The sequence below is a fragment of the Kogia breviceps genome, chromosome 6 (genome assembly GCF_026419965.1).
Source record: "Kogia breviceps isolate mKogBre1 chromosome 6, mKogBre1 haplotype 1, whole genome shotgun sequence".
Taxonomy (NCBI): Eukaryota; Metazoa; Chordata; class Mammalia; order Artiodactyla; family Physeteridae; genus Kogia; species Kogia breviceps.
The window spans coordinates 31,178,669-31,197,094 of NC_081315.1; the positions used below are offsets into that span (position 1 = coordinate 31,178,669).

The following is an 18,426-nucleotide window of genomic DNA, read 5'->3' on the forward strand; positions in this document are numbered from 1 at the left end:
TGGTTCAAATATAACGGGTCATATATTGAATTATACTCTCATAGGTTACATTATAATGAAGTAGTAGGGTACAAATTATACACACATAGAGTAGGAAGAAAGGCTCTAGAAATAATTTGTTGACTTCTCCAGGGAGAGGTTTATCATACGTAAGAGCTCCCAGCCCCCACCCGCCCCGGTGGTGATAAGTCCCTATCATAGGTGATTAGTCAATCAATTAATATTTAATTGATTTAATTAATGATTATGTTTAATGTATTACAGATACATCGAGGAAATGCTGTGGGAAAGAGGCAGAGAATGGCTTTATTTTTAACATCTTTTCCTAAAAATATGTTGCTGAAGTCATTGTAGCCATCATTGTAATCTCCTCCTTCCTCAGATGTTTTAGGAATGAGTAGCCACACTTATGGATTTTGGATGTTACCTCCACTCGAGGCCCCCTGCCTGCCTCTGGCGGTGGGGTTAATGCAGTGAGTGCCTGCAGGTCAAGAAGCAGAAGGGGCCAGGCAGGAGGGAGCCCCAATCATCACTGCAGACTTTTTTCAGACTTGCAATAATGGAATGTTTTCTGTCCTGAATTTGGCTGAAACAGTCGGGGCAACTCCCTGAGAACCAGGGTGACTGTCTTCCCTCTGTTCCTGAATGTTCTTTGTGCTCTGTATCCTTGGAGGGAAGGAGATGCATGGGAAGAGCCCATCAAGCTGCCGCCCTTGACCGCCCTTGGGTGGACACGCCTCCTGCCTGTCTGTTAGCTTGAGTTGCTCTGGCAGCAGCAGGAAGGGTCTTAGCCTGTGTTCCCTGCAAAGACCTCTTCACACCTGTTTCATGCAATCCAGCCTCATCTTTCCTTCCCCGCTGCTGCTTTCAGTGGGCAGAGGACCCCTGGTCTCCTTGTTTCCTGCTCTCTGGGTGGAGCTACTGGGGCTGAGGGCTCACAGAGGACCCAGAGGAACCCTAGCTTGGCTAGTTTTCTCCTCTACACCAAAGGGCTAGCCAAGGAAGGGTGGCTTCTAACTTGGAGAGGGTGCTACAGTCACCTGACCCCACTGCCTGACACCTCCCTGGGCGACAGAAGGTAGGACCCATCTGTTTGTCCCAGTGTGACTAGATGTCTCTCTCTCTCACACACACACACACACACACACACACACACACACACACACACACACACACACAATTAGCAGGTGGGAAATACATTTTTCAGGACACACAATAAACCTGCCATGACAGCGAGGATTCTGGTGCTCATTTAGATGCAAATGGAATTGCCCAACTGGAGCTGATTACAGAAAGGTCAAGATGTCTATGTGCTCAGTTTCCCTCCTATGCTGTGCATTAAGTGGGCATGACGGCTTGGCTTGGTTCTAGCCTCCACTTTTGAGAGAGTTTTGACTTTGTAGAAGTGGAATGTGACACACAGTGTCAACTCCCCCCTTCCCACTCACCCCCTTTTTCAAAGAAAACAAAACCTCTGTTTTGTCCATTTCTGAAAACTTGAAATTTTCATTAAAAAATAAAAATAAAAATGCACTGTTGGAGCTCTTAGGCTCAGATAAAAAGGAGTAGACTGACTGTAAATTCAGTTGCCATCCTGTTCAGAGAACTGATCTCAACTCTACGTGTGCTTCACCCAGATTCAGGCCATGCTGGGTGATGGCCTGGCGTAGAAGGAACTGGTGGGGAAAGGATGGTAGAAAGGACTGTGAATTGGTTGGGTTATTGCAGTACTGCTTCAGTGGTTTTCAGATAGTTTTGAGTGTAACACATGGCCAGAAATTTATTTTATACATTTGCGTGTGTGTGTATTTTTTTATTGAACATGTAAGAAGTCTCATACATAATATATTGTATTACATATAGTTTGAAGAAAATATGTGTACAGAAGTTCCACAAAACAGTACTTACTCATGCTGCGTGCAGTGTACTCTGATATTTTCCATTTGAATCTGGTCTAAACCATGAGTGGACCAATACATTGATTTTACTTGCCACTTTTGGGTCTCAAACTGTTGTTTGAAAAACACCAGTTTAAGGGATTGGTGAAGGGCACTTGGCATGAAGGAGGACTCAGGTAAGGGCTGGTGGAGGTGGAGAAGGTGGCCAGGAAGGAGATTTCAAAGAACAGACTAAACTGGACTGGATAGCAGTAAAATTAAGTACCTGAGTCAGAGCTCCATTCCAGAACTTGGGCTGACAAGTAAGCATGTGAAAGTGCCTAAACAGATATCCTGTTTGGGTTCATGGTTGTACCTCTCTTGTCAAGGATAATTATTTGTTTGTGGGAACCGAGTTTTCCTTAGGTCATTGCCGCCATTGTGGTCTACCTTTAAGAAGAAAGAATATTCCTAAGCTTTAGCATTCTTAAACTTTATTATTGCATATTATGTGGTAGAACCTCATTTACCGTTTCTAGTAGAATTTCTATGTAAATTCGTAGCTACCTGCAGTTCTTTATAGAACAGGTCAATAAATATTGACAGTCAGCCATAAGGCAGAAGGTCCTCCTTACATGCAACAGCCAATTGTCCTTCATAATTGGACCACAAGGAGGAGGCTGCTCTCCCGTTTTGCTGGTACTTGCTCTTTGGGGCGTCAGGGGAACCTGAGTTTTACAGTCTGCCCAGCAGAGCCACCTTCCCATGGTGGTTCATCGTTAGCTTTTAAGTGATCACACTTAGGCTCTAGTTTCATTCTCACTAAGGAGGTTACCTATTTGGAGGATTAGAGGAAGTTTCTGAGAGGTAAGGTAACGGGGCAGGAGAAGATTTTCTGGGATAAAAGGCTCCTAAGGGCTCTGAGAATATGGAGGAGGGAAGAGATGGATAGAGAATGGAACCAGATTTTCTTGGTTGGGGTATTAGTTTAAGATGAGTGTGACCTCAATTTATAAAGACTTTGCAACTTGACGCGTAATAGCATTGGGCTTTTAATATTTATAGCACGTTATGTAAATGCCGCCCCTCCAAGTGCTTTCTTAAATCCTCTTAGCTTATAAATGACAGCTTCGATTTCTTTAAAAAAAAAAAAAAACTTTTCATTTATCCAGCTTAAGAGTAGTAAACAATAGATGCTTAATTCTCTTCTTTCATGCCAGGCCCCGAAGACTGAGACTTAGAGTCTAAAGAGTTTATTGCTGTACTTTTGAGCTTATTACGGTCATTCGTAACTTAAGGGGGGAAAAACTCATGCTGCATTACTGATGCAGAGGCAGCTCCTGGAATTCTGTGTGACATGTCAGCTTAGTAGCACTCCAGAGGTAAGTTGAAAAAACAGTATTGCAGGAACTACATGCAAGGTCCCTTTGGAATGATTAGTGCTAGTTTTTTTCTAGTGATCAAGATTGTGAGGGAATTAGATTTTTGCCTAAAGGCTTTCCCCCTTAGCTATACTGGTGACATCGGTTATTCTATAGGTCTTTATAAAGAAATATCCCCACTCACTGGGGCCTTCAGATCTCATGCAGAGAAGAGGGAGGAATTAAAAACTTAAGCTCAACTCTGGCAAATGTAAATTGCTAGTTCCTTGGGGATTGTCATTTGTTCAGGAAACTCTTATTAAGTACCTTCTATGCGCTAGGCTCTTTGCATTGCGCTGGAGTAATAAAGAAAAAGTCACAGCTTGTGTCCCAGGACAGTATTACAAGTGCCGTGAGCCTGGGACTAGCGAACACGGGAAAACACAGGATAGGAGCAGTTTGTTTCAGAAGCAGGGCAGCCCACGTGAAGCACTCTTCTCGAGGCAATTTATCTGCCATGCGGTTGATGCTTACCTATTTCCTTTGCTATATTTGGGCCACGGAGAGCCTTTTACAGTTGGCCGGATGACACAGGGGTGTGTTGAGTGTTTGAGGGCTCACAGGATTGGCTCTGAGCTGGGGAGCGAAGGGCTTGATGCAGTGCTTGGGCCGCTCACGGTACTGCCGGGTGAGCTGTCCATAGATTCTGAGAGTGGATTCAGAGGTCCTGTAGGGGCCGTGCTTAGAATAAAGAAAACAGAACTGATTTGGTAATATCTCATCTATTTGAACTCATCTATCTAGAACATCCCTAAGAACCAAGAAATTCATAAAAGTAATTTAAGCCTTTTTGCACAGATGCATCCACACAAGGCCTATCTACACTTATATAGCAGGTCTGGAGATCTGGTTTCTAAACCGATTTGTGGATTTTGAATGCAGAAAAGGAGAAGAGGAATGTATTTTTAAAGGAATGGCCCATTAACAGTATGATAAAGTGACAGTGAACACTTTTAAAGGGAGGAAGAAAGAAGATGGAATACTGGAAAAGAAAAGATGTAATCACTCAAAAATTATCACCATCTGTTTCATTTAGCATCAAGTGCATTAGACTCATGGCAGGGGAGATTTCTAAGCTTTCTAGGGTATAAGGTTGGAATCTGAAATTTTGAACTGTTTCCCTGGTGATTTTCACATACCCCTGTTTGAGTCTTTCTATATTACAGATGGTAAGGCAATTAATGACCCCTATGCTGCTTTTAGGAAGACATGTATATTAGCTCTTAAAATATTCCCAATAAAAATGTGTACAATTAAAATTTTGATGCTTTAAGGATCAAATCCTCAGCTCTTTGAAAAACTTGACTGTCTAGAGGGTTCTATTTCCTGAAAGGTCAACGTTTTACTGCATGGGAAAATCACACCACATAGAAAAGAGTAATCTGTATTATTTAAAAAAGTCACAGTTACTTCATAAGCAGTAAACTCTTATAGCACTTTATAAATAATACTTATATATATATATTATTCGGTTATAAAAATTTGGCTTACAACTTTCCAGAAACATATCTGAACATCTTGTGTTCAGTAGCATTTTGTGTCTGGACCTCTCATTTGCTATTTATTATATTATTTTGTTTTCTAGAGCATGTATATAACCCAACTTCCTAGACAGGAAATATGTTCTTATGTTCCTAGCTCCTTGTACATAGCAGGTCCCAGTAAAGGTTTATTGAATGACTAACAATGAAACAAGTTGTACTGAGCTTTCTAATTAATCCCTTACTGACCATGGAAATACTTTCTATTATCTTTTTTTCTCCTTTGTGATTACACGCTAAAATCTTGATGGTGTTCGAACCGCATCTGGTGATTAGAGTTGTTGGAACACTTGAATTGCTTCTTTCTGCCTTTGCTTTTCCCTTACTGAATTAAAGGGCAGAAGCAGCATGAGGTTTTGTGGAATGTGAATAGGTTATGGGCTTCAGATGAAGCTCTGAAGTGTGTTCATATGGCAGGTGTGTTCTTGCCTTGATGGGGTCACTGCGGTGAGGCTGGGGGCCATTGAGGAGGCATGTATCAGAGCATTGAGGGGATGCTCACCTGTGCTCACTCTGTCATTGGTCCCAGGTGACTGTGGAGGAGGTCATGACCACAACTGCATATCTGGACCTTTTTCTGCGTAGCATCTCCGAGCCAGCACTACTTGAGATCTTCCTCCGTTTTATCCTGTTGCACCAGCATGAGAACGTCCACATCCTAGATACTCTCACGAGCCGAATCAACACTCCATTTCGGGTAAGGAAGGCCCCAGAGGAAGGGAATTTATAGCTCAAGACAGATTTCAGGAGAGTTTGTTTTTGGAATAAAATTATGAATATTCTGTTTTCTTTCAGCCATTACTTTTCTATTTTGGAAGAGATAAACTAGATAATTTGTTTTGCTATCAGGAGCCCTTCTGTCAGGGAGGTGGGAGTTACTGCCTTTCATAGGACAATTTTTCTCAATTTGTCTGGGTTGGCACTTTCTTCTGTAGAACCAGCAGAATGTGCTTCTGAGGAGACAAGGTACAGGGGAACATATGGGCTTAATTAAGTTCAGGTAAAGCCAGGGAACCAAAATGTATCAAGTCTGGGTATTTAGAGATCATATTTCTGTCCGTAAGTGTTTTGAAATGCAGGTCTGGGCAGCTGTGAATTTAGGTAGTCATTCTTTAGTTTGGTGCTCTGATTAAGTTTGAAAATTCTCTTATGCCATTAGTGTAATCATTTGCAACCCTCTCCCCAAAGGCTGTCCATTTAAGTGCAATTATTGTTTTAAAAGCAAAGATATATTTGAAGAAAATGAAAACACTAATTTGTAAAGATACATGCATTCTAATGTTCATAGCAGCATTATTTACAATAGCGAGGATATGGAAGCAACCTAAGTGTCCATCAACAGATGAATAGATAAAGATGTGGTATAAATATACAATGGAATATTACTCAACCATAGAAAAAATGAAATTCTGCTATTTGCAACAGCATGGGTGGAACTAGAGGGCATTATGCTGAGTGAAGTAAGTCAGACAGAGAAGGACAAATATTGTGTGTTATCACTTACGTGTGGAATCTAAGAAATAAAACGAATGAATTTAACAAAACAGAAACAGATGTAGAGAACAAGCTGGTGGTTACCAGTGGGAAGAGGAAAAGGGGAGGGGAAAGATAGGGGTAGGAGATTAAGGGGTACACACTACTGTTTGTGAAATAAATAAGCTACAAGGATACATTGTACAGTACAGGGAATATAGCCAATATTTTATAATAACTTTAAATGGAGTATAATCTATAAAGATATTGAATCACTATGTTGTACATTTGAAACTAATATAATATTGTAAATCAACTATACTTCAGAAAAAAGCTCCATTAAAAATGCAAAAAAAAGTTAAAGGAATAATTAACAGTGTTATTGTTTGTAACATATGTAGATATAATGTGTATAACAGTAATAGCACAAAGGGAGGTAAGAAGGAATAGAGCTATATAAGAGTAACATTTCTGTATTTCACTAAAATTAATTTAGTATAAATCTGAAGTAGAGTCTGATAAATTAAGATGTATATGGTAAGGTCTAGAGCAACCACTAGTAACTCAAAAAAATACTAAAAAAATCATTAAAGGAATTAAAATGTTACAATGGGGGAAATATTCACTTAATGTAAAAGAAGATAGTAAAATAGGAATAGAGGAACAAAAAGACATCAGACATATAGAAAACAAAAAGTAAAAGGGCAGATATAAATCCAACTATAATGATAATATTAAATGTAAATAGATTAAAAATTCAATCAAAAGGCAGAGATTGTCAGACTAGATAAAAAACAAGATCCAACTATGTGCTGCCAACTGGAGATAACACTTTCGATTCAAAGATAACAGCAGATTGAAAGTTAATGGATAGAAAAAATAGGTTACGCAAACAGCAACCAAAACAAAGCTGGAGTGGCTATACTAATAAGCCACAGATTAGATGTTAAAACAAGAAATGTTACTAGAGAGAAAGAGGGACATTTTATAATGATAAAGGGTCAACCTCTTGGAAAGATATAACAATTATAAATGTATATGCACCTAAAAACAGAGTCTCAAAATTTATGAAGCAAAAACTGATGGAATTTAAGGGAAAAATGGAAGATACAACAATAGTTGTGGGATATTTCAACACCTTACTTTTTTATAATAGATGGAACAACTAGGCAGAAGATGAATAAGGAAATAGACTTGAACAATGCTATAAACCAACTAGACCTAGCACAGACATCTATAGAACACTCCACCCAACAGCAGCAGAATGTACATTCTCTTCAAGTGCACATGGAATGAACACTGTCCAAAATGGACCATGTGATAATCACTTTCAATGAATTTAAAGTGATTGAAATTATACCAAGTATGTTCCCTGGCCACAATGGATTGAAATTAAAATTTATTGACAGAAAGAAAATTCACAAATATGTGGAAATTAAACAGTACTCCTAAGTAACCAATGGGTCAAAGAAGAAATCACAAGGGAAATGAGAATGTACTTTGAGATAAATGAGAATGAAGATACAACATACCAAAACTTATGGGATGCAGTATAACACTGCCAAGAGGGAAATATATAGTTGTAAACACCTACGTTAAAAAAGAAGAAAAATCTCAAATCAGTAACCTAACATTCTACTTTAAGACACTGGAAAAAGAAGAGCAAACTCAAACCAAGCAGAAAGAAGGAAATAATAAGGATTAGAATAGAAATTAAGGAAATGAAGACTAGAAAAACAACAAAATCAATAGAAAAATCAACAAAACCAAAAGTTGGTTCTTTGACCCTCTTACACTGTTAATGGGAATGTAAACTGGTTGCAGCCACTGTGGAAAACACTATGGAGGTTTCTCAAAAAAGCTAAAGATAGAACTACCATATGACCCAGCAATTCCACTCCTGAGTATATATTCAAAAAAAACAGAAACACTAATTCAAAAAGATACATGCACTCCAATGTTCATAGCAGCATTATTTACATTTGCCAAGGTATGGAAGCAACCAAAGTATCCACCAACAGATGAATGGTTAAAGAAGATGTGGTATATATATATATTCAATGGAATACTGGTCAGCCATAAAAAGGGATGAAATTTTGCCATTTGCAAAATTTGGATGGACTTAGAGGGCATTGTGCTAAGTGAAATAAGTCAGACAGAGAAAGACTAATACTGTCTTAATATTACTTAAATGGGAGATCTAGAAAACACAACAAACTAGTGAATAAAACAAAAAAGAAGCAGACTCACAGATACAGGGAACAAACGTGGTTACCAGTGGGGAGAGGGAAGGAAGGAACGGCAATATAGGGGTGAAGGGAAAGGGGATATTATGGGATTATATGGAATCAATGTGTGTGAAACTTTTGAAAATTGTAAAGCACTATAGAATTTAAAGAATCTTTCATTCAATGAAAACAAACCAAAAAACCTCATAAAAAAGTTGGTTCTTTGAAAAAAGTTGACTAAATTGACAAACTTTTAGACTACTAAGAAAAAAAATGAGAAGAGTCAAATTAGTAAAATCCAGAATGAAAGAGGAGATATTACTGTTGACCTTATAGAACTAAAAAGGATTATATCCATTGTGCCCATGGGAAGACTTGGACCAGACATTGAGAACTACTATTGCAGCCTCTGCCCAGTGAAATGATGCCTTGTCAGAGTTTATAATGAGATACAATATTCATACAGAGCAAAACTGTATAAAGCCTAAATATACAGTTTAATTGTAAAGAAAACACCATGCCATCATCTTTCAGGGGAGAATGAAACATTGCCAACACCTCATGAGCCCCTCGGTAGCCCTCTCTGATTACAGCCCTCTCCCTCTCCTGCAGAAATAACCATGATTCTGATTTTTGTAATAAATATGCCTTCTCTTTTCTTCATAGTTAATGACATTTGTATGCATTGATAAAAAATGTGGTTAATAAATAAATAGGATTATAAGGGAATACTATGAACAACTGCATGCCAAAATATTGGATAACTTAGATGAAACAGGCAAATTCTAGAAAGACACAAACTTCTGAAACTGATTCAAGAAGAAATCTAAAATCTGTAAAAAAGTAAGAACTTGTGTTTCAAAGGGCACCATTAAGAAATTGCAAAAAACAGCTGACAAAATAGGAAGAAATCTTTGCAAATCATGTGTCTGTAAAGATACTTGTATGTAGAATAACAAACTCCCTGGACTCAGTAATAAAAAGGCAGATACAGGATGCTGAGCACCCTTGACAGTGATTTGCCCAGGTTACTATGGCAACATATAGAGAGGACTCGGACTGGGGAAAGGGGGTGTTGAGTGGTAATCCTGGGAGAAAGAGAAGAAAGATTTCCTAGGAGAGGTGATGCCTACGGTCAGTCTTTTGAGAATAAGTAGGGTTATCCTGCAGAGGAGACAGAAGAAGGCATTCCAGGCAGAGGAACAGCTTGTGCAAAGGCAAGGAAGGAACGGAATGAAGTATCTGCTTCTGCCTAACTGTAAGGTGTGACCTGTCCTGAGCGCAAGAGATGTTCTGGGGCACACCAAGTACAGCTCTTTCTCTACAACACCGTTACGGACTTCATTGACCAGCTTGTAAACCTGTCCTGCCTAGAACACAGGCTAGCCCTTATTCTCCTGTACAAAGAATGAGAGCCTAAATTACTTAAGTGGCCTGATGGAACAGCAAAAGCTTACTCCCAAAAGGCACGGTGATTTTATAATGCATCTTTGGGAACCTTCTCTGTTGCACAGTTTATCTTTCCTTTCTGGAAATCAGAGATTGCAAGAAATCTTGTTTTTTAATGAACATCCTAGGGAAGTATATCATCACCCCTCAGCGCTATGGGAAATGGAACCCAGGAGAATGTTTGACCCAAAGCCAAGAGATAAGGCAAGAAGAGCTGAGGCTTAGGTCTGAGGACTCTGGAGAGGGAGAGATGGCCGGGGTATATGCAATTTTCTATTAGCCCTGTCTTTCAAATAACCAGTGTCGTATTTGAAAATAACTAGGAAAACAAATGACATAAATAGGAGATGGGGTGTGTGTGTGTATGTGTATTGGGGAGTTGTAGGGGACATATTTATGTGGATCTTTACAAGTTGGAAATATGAGCACAGGCATTTTATTAGGAGGGTAATTGTACATTTTTCTTAATCAAAACTGCTAAAAAAAAGGGTCATTTTAATTTAAAGGGTCATTGTAATTATGATTTATTTACCATCTGTGTGGGGTAGAGCTGTCCTTCCAATATCTGAAATAGATATTTTTCTTGCTTCCCAGCTTTGTGTGGTGTCCCTGGCATTATTTAGAACTCTCATCGGTTTACATTGTGAAGATGTGATGTTACAACTAATTCTAAGGTGAGTTGCCATCTTTTGTTCCCTTTAAAGGAAAGCTCTACACTATCACTGTTACATTTTCCTTTGGTAATATAAGTGAAGTAAGGGTCATGCCTCTAAGAAAGAAAATCATCGAGCAAATCAATTTAATTTCTGCATTATTTTCCAAGGTTAATTTTAGTTTTATTGTTAACAGTTTTTAGGGGGCCAAATGCATTATATTACACATGTGCTCCTGGAAAGAATAAGTAGAATGTTTGGAAACTTTCAGAAGTATTATGAAGGCTCTTCTGGTCCGTAGCTGCATGTCTTTCTCCTGAAGTACATTTTTAGGGGACTTGTTTTTGAAAACAACTTTTCTAAATATCAAATGCTGTTGATGTATAATTTCTACGACTCTAGCTTCAGAAATGGTACAGTGCTCACTGTCTGACCTGTGAGTATGTTTCAATTACATTCAGTAAATATTTAATGAGTACTTTGTGTACAATTCAGAAGGGAATAAGGCATGGAGCGACGAACTGAAAAGGACATAGATGTATACAAGGTGGAAAAGGTATGTCCTTCAGACGTCCAGGTGGGAAAGGTTTCATGAAGGGGCTGGTATCTGAAGACAGGCGTCAGGAGTCAAAGTGGACTGCTATTAAGACAACAGTAGTTTGGTCGTTTGGCAGGAAACTCAGGAACACCAAATCCTGCCTTGTCCCTGCCTCTGCTTCTCAGGTGCCCTGAGAGAGGCATCTCTTGAGAGAAGCATCTCCTTTGGTGAAGGAAGAGAGTTTGTGCTCCCTCGCTCCCCTCTGGTGCTGTGGAAGCAAAAAGGAAAGAGCCAGCCAGGTCCTTGGGCACGCCCTCCACCTCCTCCTTCCTTAGACCCTGTTTGTGACCCCTCCTCGTGCAGAAGAAGGGCAACAGGAAGCTGAGAACAGCGCAAGAGGGAGGAGACCTGGGCTGCCCCTGGTCCCCATGGGGTTTAGACATGGCGTGAGCAGAATTACCGAGGAGCTGGCATTCCAAGAGGATGTCCAACATTACCACAGAAGTGGCTGTGGAAAAGTAAGGGGGTGGTGACGTGCCATCTTGGCAATAGTGGCAGAGACATCCCCCAGGATCTCGTGAGAAACGCACGTTCTTGGCCTTCTTCCAGATGTGCTGAATCAGAGACTCTGGTGGTGGGTGGGGCCTGGCCAGCTGTGCATTAAACAAACCCTCCAGCGGATTCTGATGCGAGGCTAAGTTTGAGAACCACTGGTTTGAGGAAGGCTGCAGTGTAGACGTGGTGTCCTGCAAAAGGGAGCGATGCAGATACCACAGGGGGCTGGTGGGTGGAACAACAGTGGCCTTACGGAGTCACTCTTTTATGGGAGAGTATCACCTATTTTTTTTTTTTTTTAGTTTAAAGAGAGCTTTTGGACTTTTTAGGGGTTTAGATCAGGTCGTCAGTGACTAATCTTAGGGCATTAGCAAAGGATAAACCCACTCATAAAGAAACACCCTGGGGAGTCCGGGAGAGCATTAGTTATCTGTCCTAAAAGGGTTACATTTGCTTCCCTTCAAGTCTCTCCTGAGGCGACAGTGCATTAGCAGGGCCTGAATGAAATCCATCAGAGCAACTCATTAAAACCTTTCTTACTGCCAAAAACTAGACTTTGCCTCCAACAAGGGTAAATCCTGATTATATTTAAATGTTAGATTCTTGAATGCTGCATCTTTGATGGCGTGGAAAGCAGCTGTCTTTTTCCGTGGACCTGGAAGCCTGGCCCGGCCTCCCACCTCTGGATCACCAGGGGAGACTGAGCCCAGGGGGTGGACACTTCTGTTCAGTGGCCCTAGTCTACTCGTAGGGCGGTACTTGTTGTAAAAACTGTCCTCAGAGGTTGTACTGGTCAGAGCTTCTTTTGAGACCCAGACCTGTGCCTTACGAAGGTGAAGAAATCAGCTCGTGATTGAAATACTTAGGCATCCAAGTCAGGGCTGTGACTTCCAGGGCGAGTAAGGACCCATCATTTCCCAGGAAAGCACCCGAAGGTCGCAGGTTCTGAATGGAGTCATGGAAAGAGTGCTGGGCGTAACCATGGGTCCAGCGCTCTGAGCCTGAGTTTCTTCTCTGTTTCCTTAATGAGGATGATGGTGAGACCATAATAATAATAGTAGTTGTCCTTTATTTAATACTTTCTGTATTTCTAATTCTGTCGCGCTGCCTGGGGGAATCTGAGAAGAGCGAGTGGGGGGCCAGATGCAGAGGTCAGCATGCGGTAGACGTGCAGGAAGCCTCTGCTTCCTGGTCTCTGTCCTCTGAACTGCTGATCACCCCCCACATTTAACAGGTGTTTGCAATTGTACTAAAATACGCAGAACCTACAATTTACCATCTTAACCATACAGTTCAGTGGTATTAAATGCATTCACAATATTGTACAACCGTTGCCACCATCCATCTCCAGAACTGCTCTCACCTTGTAAAACAAACCCTCTGCACGCCTTAGACCCGAACTCCCCGTTTCTCCCCTCCCCCAGCCCCTGGCAGCCACCATCCTACTTTCTGCCTCTGTGAATTTGACTGTTCTAGGTATCTCATGTAAGTTGCCTCATACAGTATTTGTCTTTTTGTCCTTGACTTATTTCACTTAGCACAGTGTCTACAAGGTTCATTCATATTGCAGCAGGTGTCAGAATTCCCTTCCTTTTTAGGGCTGAATAATGTTACATTATTTATACTACATTTTGTTTACCCATTTATCTGCCGATGGACACATCAAAATATTTATTTATTTATTTGGCTGTGCCGGATTTTAGTTGTGGCATGTGGAATCTTTGTTGTGGCATGCGGGATCTTTAGTTGCAGCATATGTGATCTAGTTCCCTGACCAGGGATCGAACCTAGGCCCCCTGCATTGGGAGCGTGGAATCTTAGCCACTGGACACTTGGATTGCTTACCATTTTGGCTGTTGTGAATAACACTGCTATGAACGTGGGGGTACAAATATCTCTCTTCAAGACGCTGCTTTCACTTCTTTCGTGTATATATCCAGAAGTGGAATTGCTGGATCATGTGGCTATTCTGTTTAAATTTTTTTGTTGTTTTCCATAACAGTTGCACAGTTTACATGCCCACCAGCAGTGCACAGGGTTCCAGTTTCTCCACATCCTCTCCAGTACTTGTTACTTTCTGTTAAAATAAAAATGCCATTTTGATAATCAAGCAAAAATGACAGGCAGATTTGCAGAACCAACTGGGGTTTTTAGAAGTAAAAACTGTAATTATTAAAATGAAAAACTGAGTGTTTGGTATAAATAGCATTTAAGATACAGATTAAGAGAGAATTAATGAACTAGAAGATAGATTGAAGAAGTTACTACTAAATTTGCAGCAGAAAGACATAAGGAGGGCTTCCCTGGTGGTGCAGTGGTTGAGAGTCTGCCTGCCAATGCAGGGGACACGGGTTCGTGCCCCGGTCCAGGAAGACCCCACATGCCGCAGAGCAGCTGGGCCCGTGAGCCGTGAGCCATGGCCGCTGAGCCTGTGCTCCGCAACGGGAGAGGCCACAACAGTGAGAGGCCCGTGTACCGCAAAAAAAAAAAAAAAGACATAAGGATATTTAAAAATATGAGAGCAAGGCTATGAACAATGGTGGATGGAGTGATAGGGTGTAATGAATCCAGTTAGGACCCCTTGACCTATTCTGGTTTTAGAATTTGCTATCCCATAATGTTTTGGGGAGGATCAACTGTGGTGATATCTGTGAAAATGTTTTGAAACACTGTAAAGCACTACACAAATTTAAGGGAGGGGAATTTTCTAGAAAATACATTTTAAACTACAGTAGAACCCCTTTACCTGCTGTTTCACTTTCTGAGGTTTCAGTTACCCAAGGTCAACTGTGGTCCAAAAATATTAAATGGAAAATTCCAGAAATAAACAGTTCATAGGTTCTAAATTGTGCGCTGTTCTGAGTATTGTGATGGAATCTCACGCAGTCCCACCCAGGATCGCTGGCCATTGACATCGTCTGCCCCTGATACCCAGCCATCAACATCCTCATGGCTCAGTGATCCAGGATCACCTTAGGTAGATGGTCCTCCTTTATATGTTAGAAGGTCGATAGCAGCCTGCGTCACAAGGCCTACATTGTTCACCTCACTTCATCTCATCCCATAGGCATTTTATCATCTCACATCATCACAAGAAGAAGGGTGAGTACAGCACAATAAGGTATTTTGAGAGACAGAGAGACCATATTCACATAACTTTTTTTTTTTTTTTTTTGCGGTATGCGGGCCTCTCACTGTTGTGGCCTCTCCCGTTGCGGAGCACAGGCTCCGGACGCGCAGGCCTAGCGGCCATGGCTCACGGGCCCAGCCGCTCCACGGCATGTGGGATCTTCCCGGACCGGGGCACGAACCCGTGTCTCCTGCATCGGCAGGCGGATTCTCAACCACTGCGCCACCAGGGAAGCCCCACATAACTTTTATTTCAGTGTATTATTATAGTTCTATTTTATTATTAGCTATTGTTGTTAATCTCATACTGAACCTAATCTATAAATTAAACTTTATCATAGGTGGTACGTATGTATGTATAGGAAAAAAACATAGTATATATATAGGGTTCAGTACTACCCGGGGTTTGAGGCATCACTGGGGGTCTTGGAATGTATCCTCCACACATAAGGGCGGGGGGTTACTGTAATGAAGACAATGTCTTTTCTGATTGAGAATCTGTACCAAAAGCAAGGACAATGAAAAAAACCCTTATTTTTCTAGTCATTTAAACTTTAAGGGACTAAAAAATAGATTTATAACCTGTCCTTTTGTCGTTGCCACTGTAGTCATTCGAATATACACGATAAACTTGTAGATCTGAGAGGCAATAGAGCAGTGAAGATTATGTGAATCCTTTTTTTGTTTGTTTGTTTGTTTTGTGGTATGCGGGCCTCTCACTGTTGTGGCCTCTCCCTTTGCGGAGCACAGGCTCCGGACGCGCAGGCCTAGCGGCCATGGCTCACGGGCCCAGCCGCTCCGCGGCACGTGGGATCTTCCCGGACCGGGGCACGAACCCGTGTCCCCTGCATCGGCAGGCGGACTCTCAACCACTGCGCCACCAGGGAAGCCCTATGTGAATCCTTTTAATGAAGTTATTTGTTCCATGATAAATAAACTGCATCAATTTTTGTTGTAACCCAAATACTCTTAATTATTGACATTTCAAAGTGATAATCCATTTGTAACTGATCTGCTTATTTCCTTTAGCAAAATATTAGAAAAGTAATTTGAAATAAGGTCCCCCAAAAGAGAGGCTGTTTAAGGGAGCAGAAAACCAAGGAGAAATTGCCCACCTCCAGGGATGTGACGGCAGGCAGGAAATGCTGACAAGCAGTGAAGTGACAGATGAGCTGCACGTTCTTGGCACTTCCCAGTTTAGGCAACATTTAATTGCTTAATACCCTGAATGCCATTTCTGAATATTCTGGTTGGGGTGTTTCTTTCAGAAGTGCTGGTCATTTGTCAGGTTTATGAACTGCTTCGCCTATTGTGTTCAGATAGAGGCTGTTCTTTGCTCGAAGAGAAGCTGCCTGTTGTTCTCTTCAGGAACGTTCCCATCTTACATGGGCATTGGGTGTCTGGAGGAGAGGGGAGAAAAAATGCCGGTCTCTAGGGTAAGATGAATAGGAGAAACACAGCCAGAATGTCTCTGAAAAACAAAGGAGCTTTTTGAAATTCCCTAACGTTGCTTTTAAGATTTTTGCCTGTTGGTACGGTACTGAGGTTATCATCATCTCTTAAGAAGCACCTTGCTTACTTCATCATGCTCCACTGCCTTGTTTTGTTTGTCTTTATTGTCGGCGTAGCAGTAGGCAACGTGTGTCCTTTGTTACTGATTGGTTATCACTGAATTGTTTCAGAAGTGATGGTGATTTATTTATTTTAACAAGTAATATCCAATAAAATAGAAAATGGACCCAGGGTTGCAGAGGGTTGGGGAAATAATGAAAAAAGGGAGGACAGTGTGGGGAATATATATATATATATATATATGTATTTTTTTTTCCTGCTGTATTAGGATGGCTTTGAGTAATCTGAGTAATCTGAGCCCCTAAAGCCATTTATTAGTCTCTGATTATATTTACTGCTTCCTGAATTTAAATTTAAATAAAAAATAAATTTAAATAAAATCCCACCCCAGGCAAATATAGTTGAAATGAAAAGATAGTTTGATGACAGACACCTGGACTAAATTCCTAAGTGATTTTTCTGCTATGGACAGCCACTTTATTTTTTATTGGAATATAATTGCTTTACAATGTTGTGTTAGTTTCTGAGGTCCTCTTGGACCTCCCTCCTACCCCCCCCCCATCCCCCAGGTAGGTGGTCACAGAGCACTGAGCTGAGCTTCCTGTGCCTGACAGCAGGTTCCCAATAGCTATCTGTTTTTTACATGGTGGCTTATTTGATGTTTGACGTTTGGGGAGCTTCTGACTTTATTCCGCTTCTAATCTTTCTGTGTAAATGACGGAGAGACAGAGGGTCAGTGTACGGTTTTCCGACTCTTCCCTCTGGGATAATGCTCCGTTTTAAAGGCACGGTAGTAGAAGTACTGCTTTGAATACAGGGGTGTTATTCATTTGAACTGACTCTCCAATTTCCAATTTTATAGAACCCCCTCCTTCAACCTGTGGGGGATCTCCCTTTATTTGATTTACTCAGAAGAAAGTTCTTAGTTTGTACCGAAAGCATGTGTTTGCAGCGTTGCAAATTCCCAGTAACTCTTTATTCTAATATAATTTCAGTCTACCCACTGGTGATATTTGATAAATAGCTTTATTAGGTTTGATCCACCGTTCCATTTTGTTTTAGTACTTCAGACAAAGAGTAGAAATCTACATGTATCAACTTAAATCGTGAAATATGCTTTGTTTGAGCTGTAAGCAGTCATTGAGTTCCTGCAGTATATAAAAGCATTGAAGCAGTTTATTTCTTAAATAATCAATGATGAAAATAAGGATACAATAAATCCTGTGTAGTTGCACATTGGCCTTTCTGTGTTGTTTTTCAACTTGCTATAATAGCAGTTACCCTGATTGTAATTTATATAACTTTAAAGGGGATCACACTGTTCCCCTGTCTTACTTAGTTGCTTAGCTGAACACAGAACAGAGGCAATATAAAATTTTGTGTTCACGCACAAGCTGGGACAAGAAGGGGAGTGAGCCATATATTGTGGAAAATTTTTTCCCTCAAGGTATTTTTCTAGCCTTGAATTCATTGTATTTTTGTTATCCCTGTGAAGTAGGTAGGCAAGTATGAGGGGGGATGGGGTGCTGAATTTTTAGGCCACAGACTGATATGAATACAAATTATTTACTAATTGTAGAACCTTGGACACATCAGTTAATTGCTATGAGTTCCTCATCTGTTAAATGGGAATAATATCTGTGCTGCCTACCTCACAGCGATGCTGTGAGGGTCAAATGGAATGTATGTGAAAGATTTATAAATGGTAAAGCACTATATTCTTTTTTTTTTTTTTTTTTTTTTTTTGCGGTACGCGGGCCTCTCACTGTTGTGACCTCTCCCGTTGCGGAGTGCAGGCTCCGGACACGCAGGCTCAGTGGCCCTGGCTCACGGGCCCAGCCGCTCCCTGGCATGTGGGATCTTCCCGGACTGGGGCACGAACCCGTGTCCCCTGCATCGGCAGGCGGATTCTCAACCACTGCGCCACCAGGGAAGCCCAAAGCACTATATTCTTGTTTGTTAGTCCTTTTTCCTTTCTTGGAAGACCTAT

General features: G+C 41.0%; 1 protein-coding gene across 1 annotated transcript in view; it reads left to right on the plus strand.

The window, feature by feature from the left end:
• Positions 1 to 18,426, plus strand: part of FHIP1A (FHF complex subunit HOOK interacting protein 1A) — a 270,411-nt gene that overhangs the window by 232,098 nt on the left and 19,887 nt on the right. Inside the window, 2 exon segments of the mRNA XM_059066709.2 lie at positions 5,369 to 5,536; positions 10,584 to 10,663. Of these exon segments, the coding sequence (XP_058922692.1) occupies positions 5,369 to 5,536; positions 10,584 to 10,663 (248 nt within the window).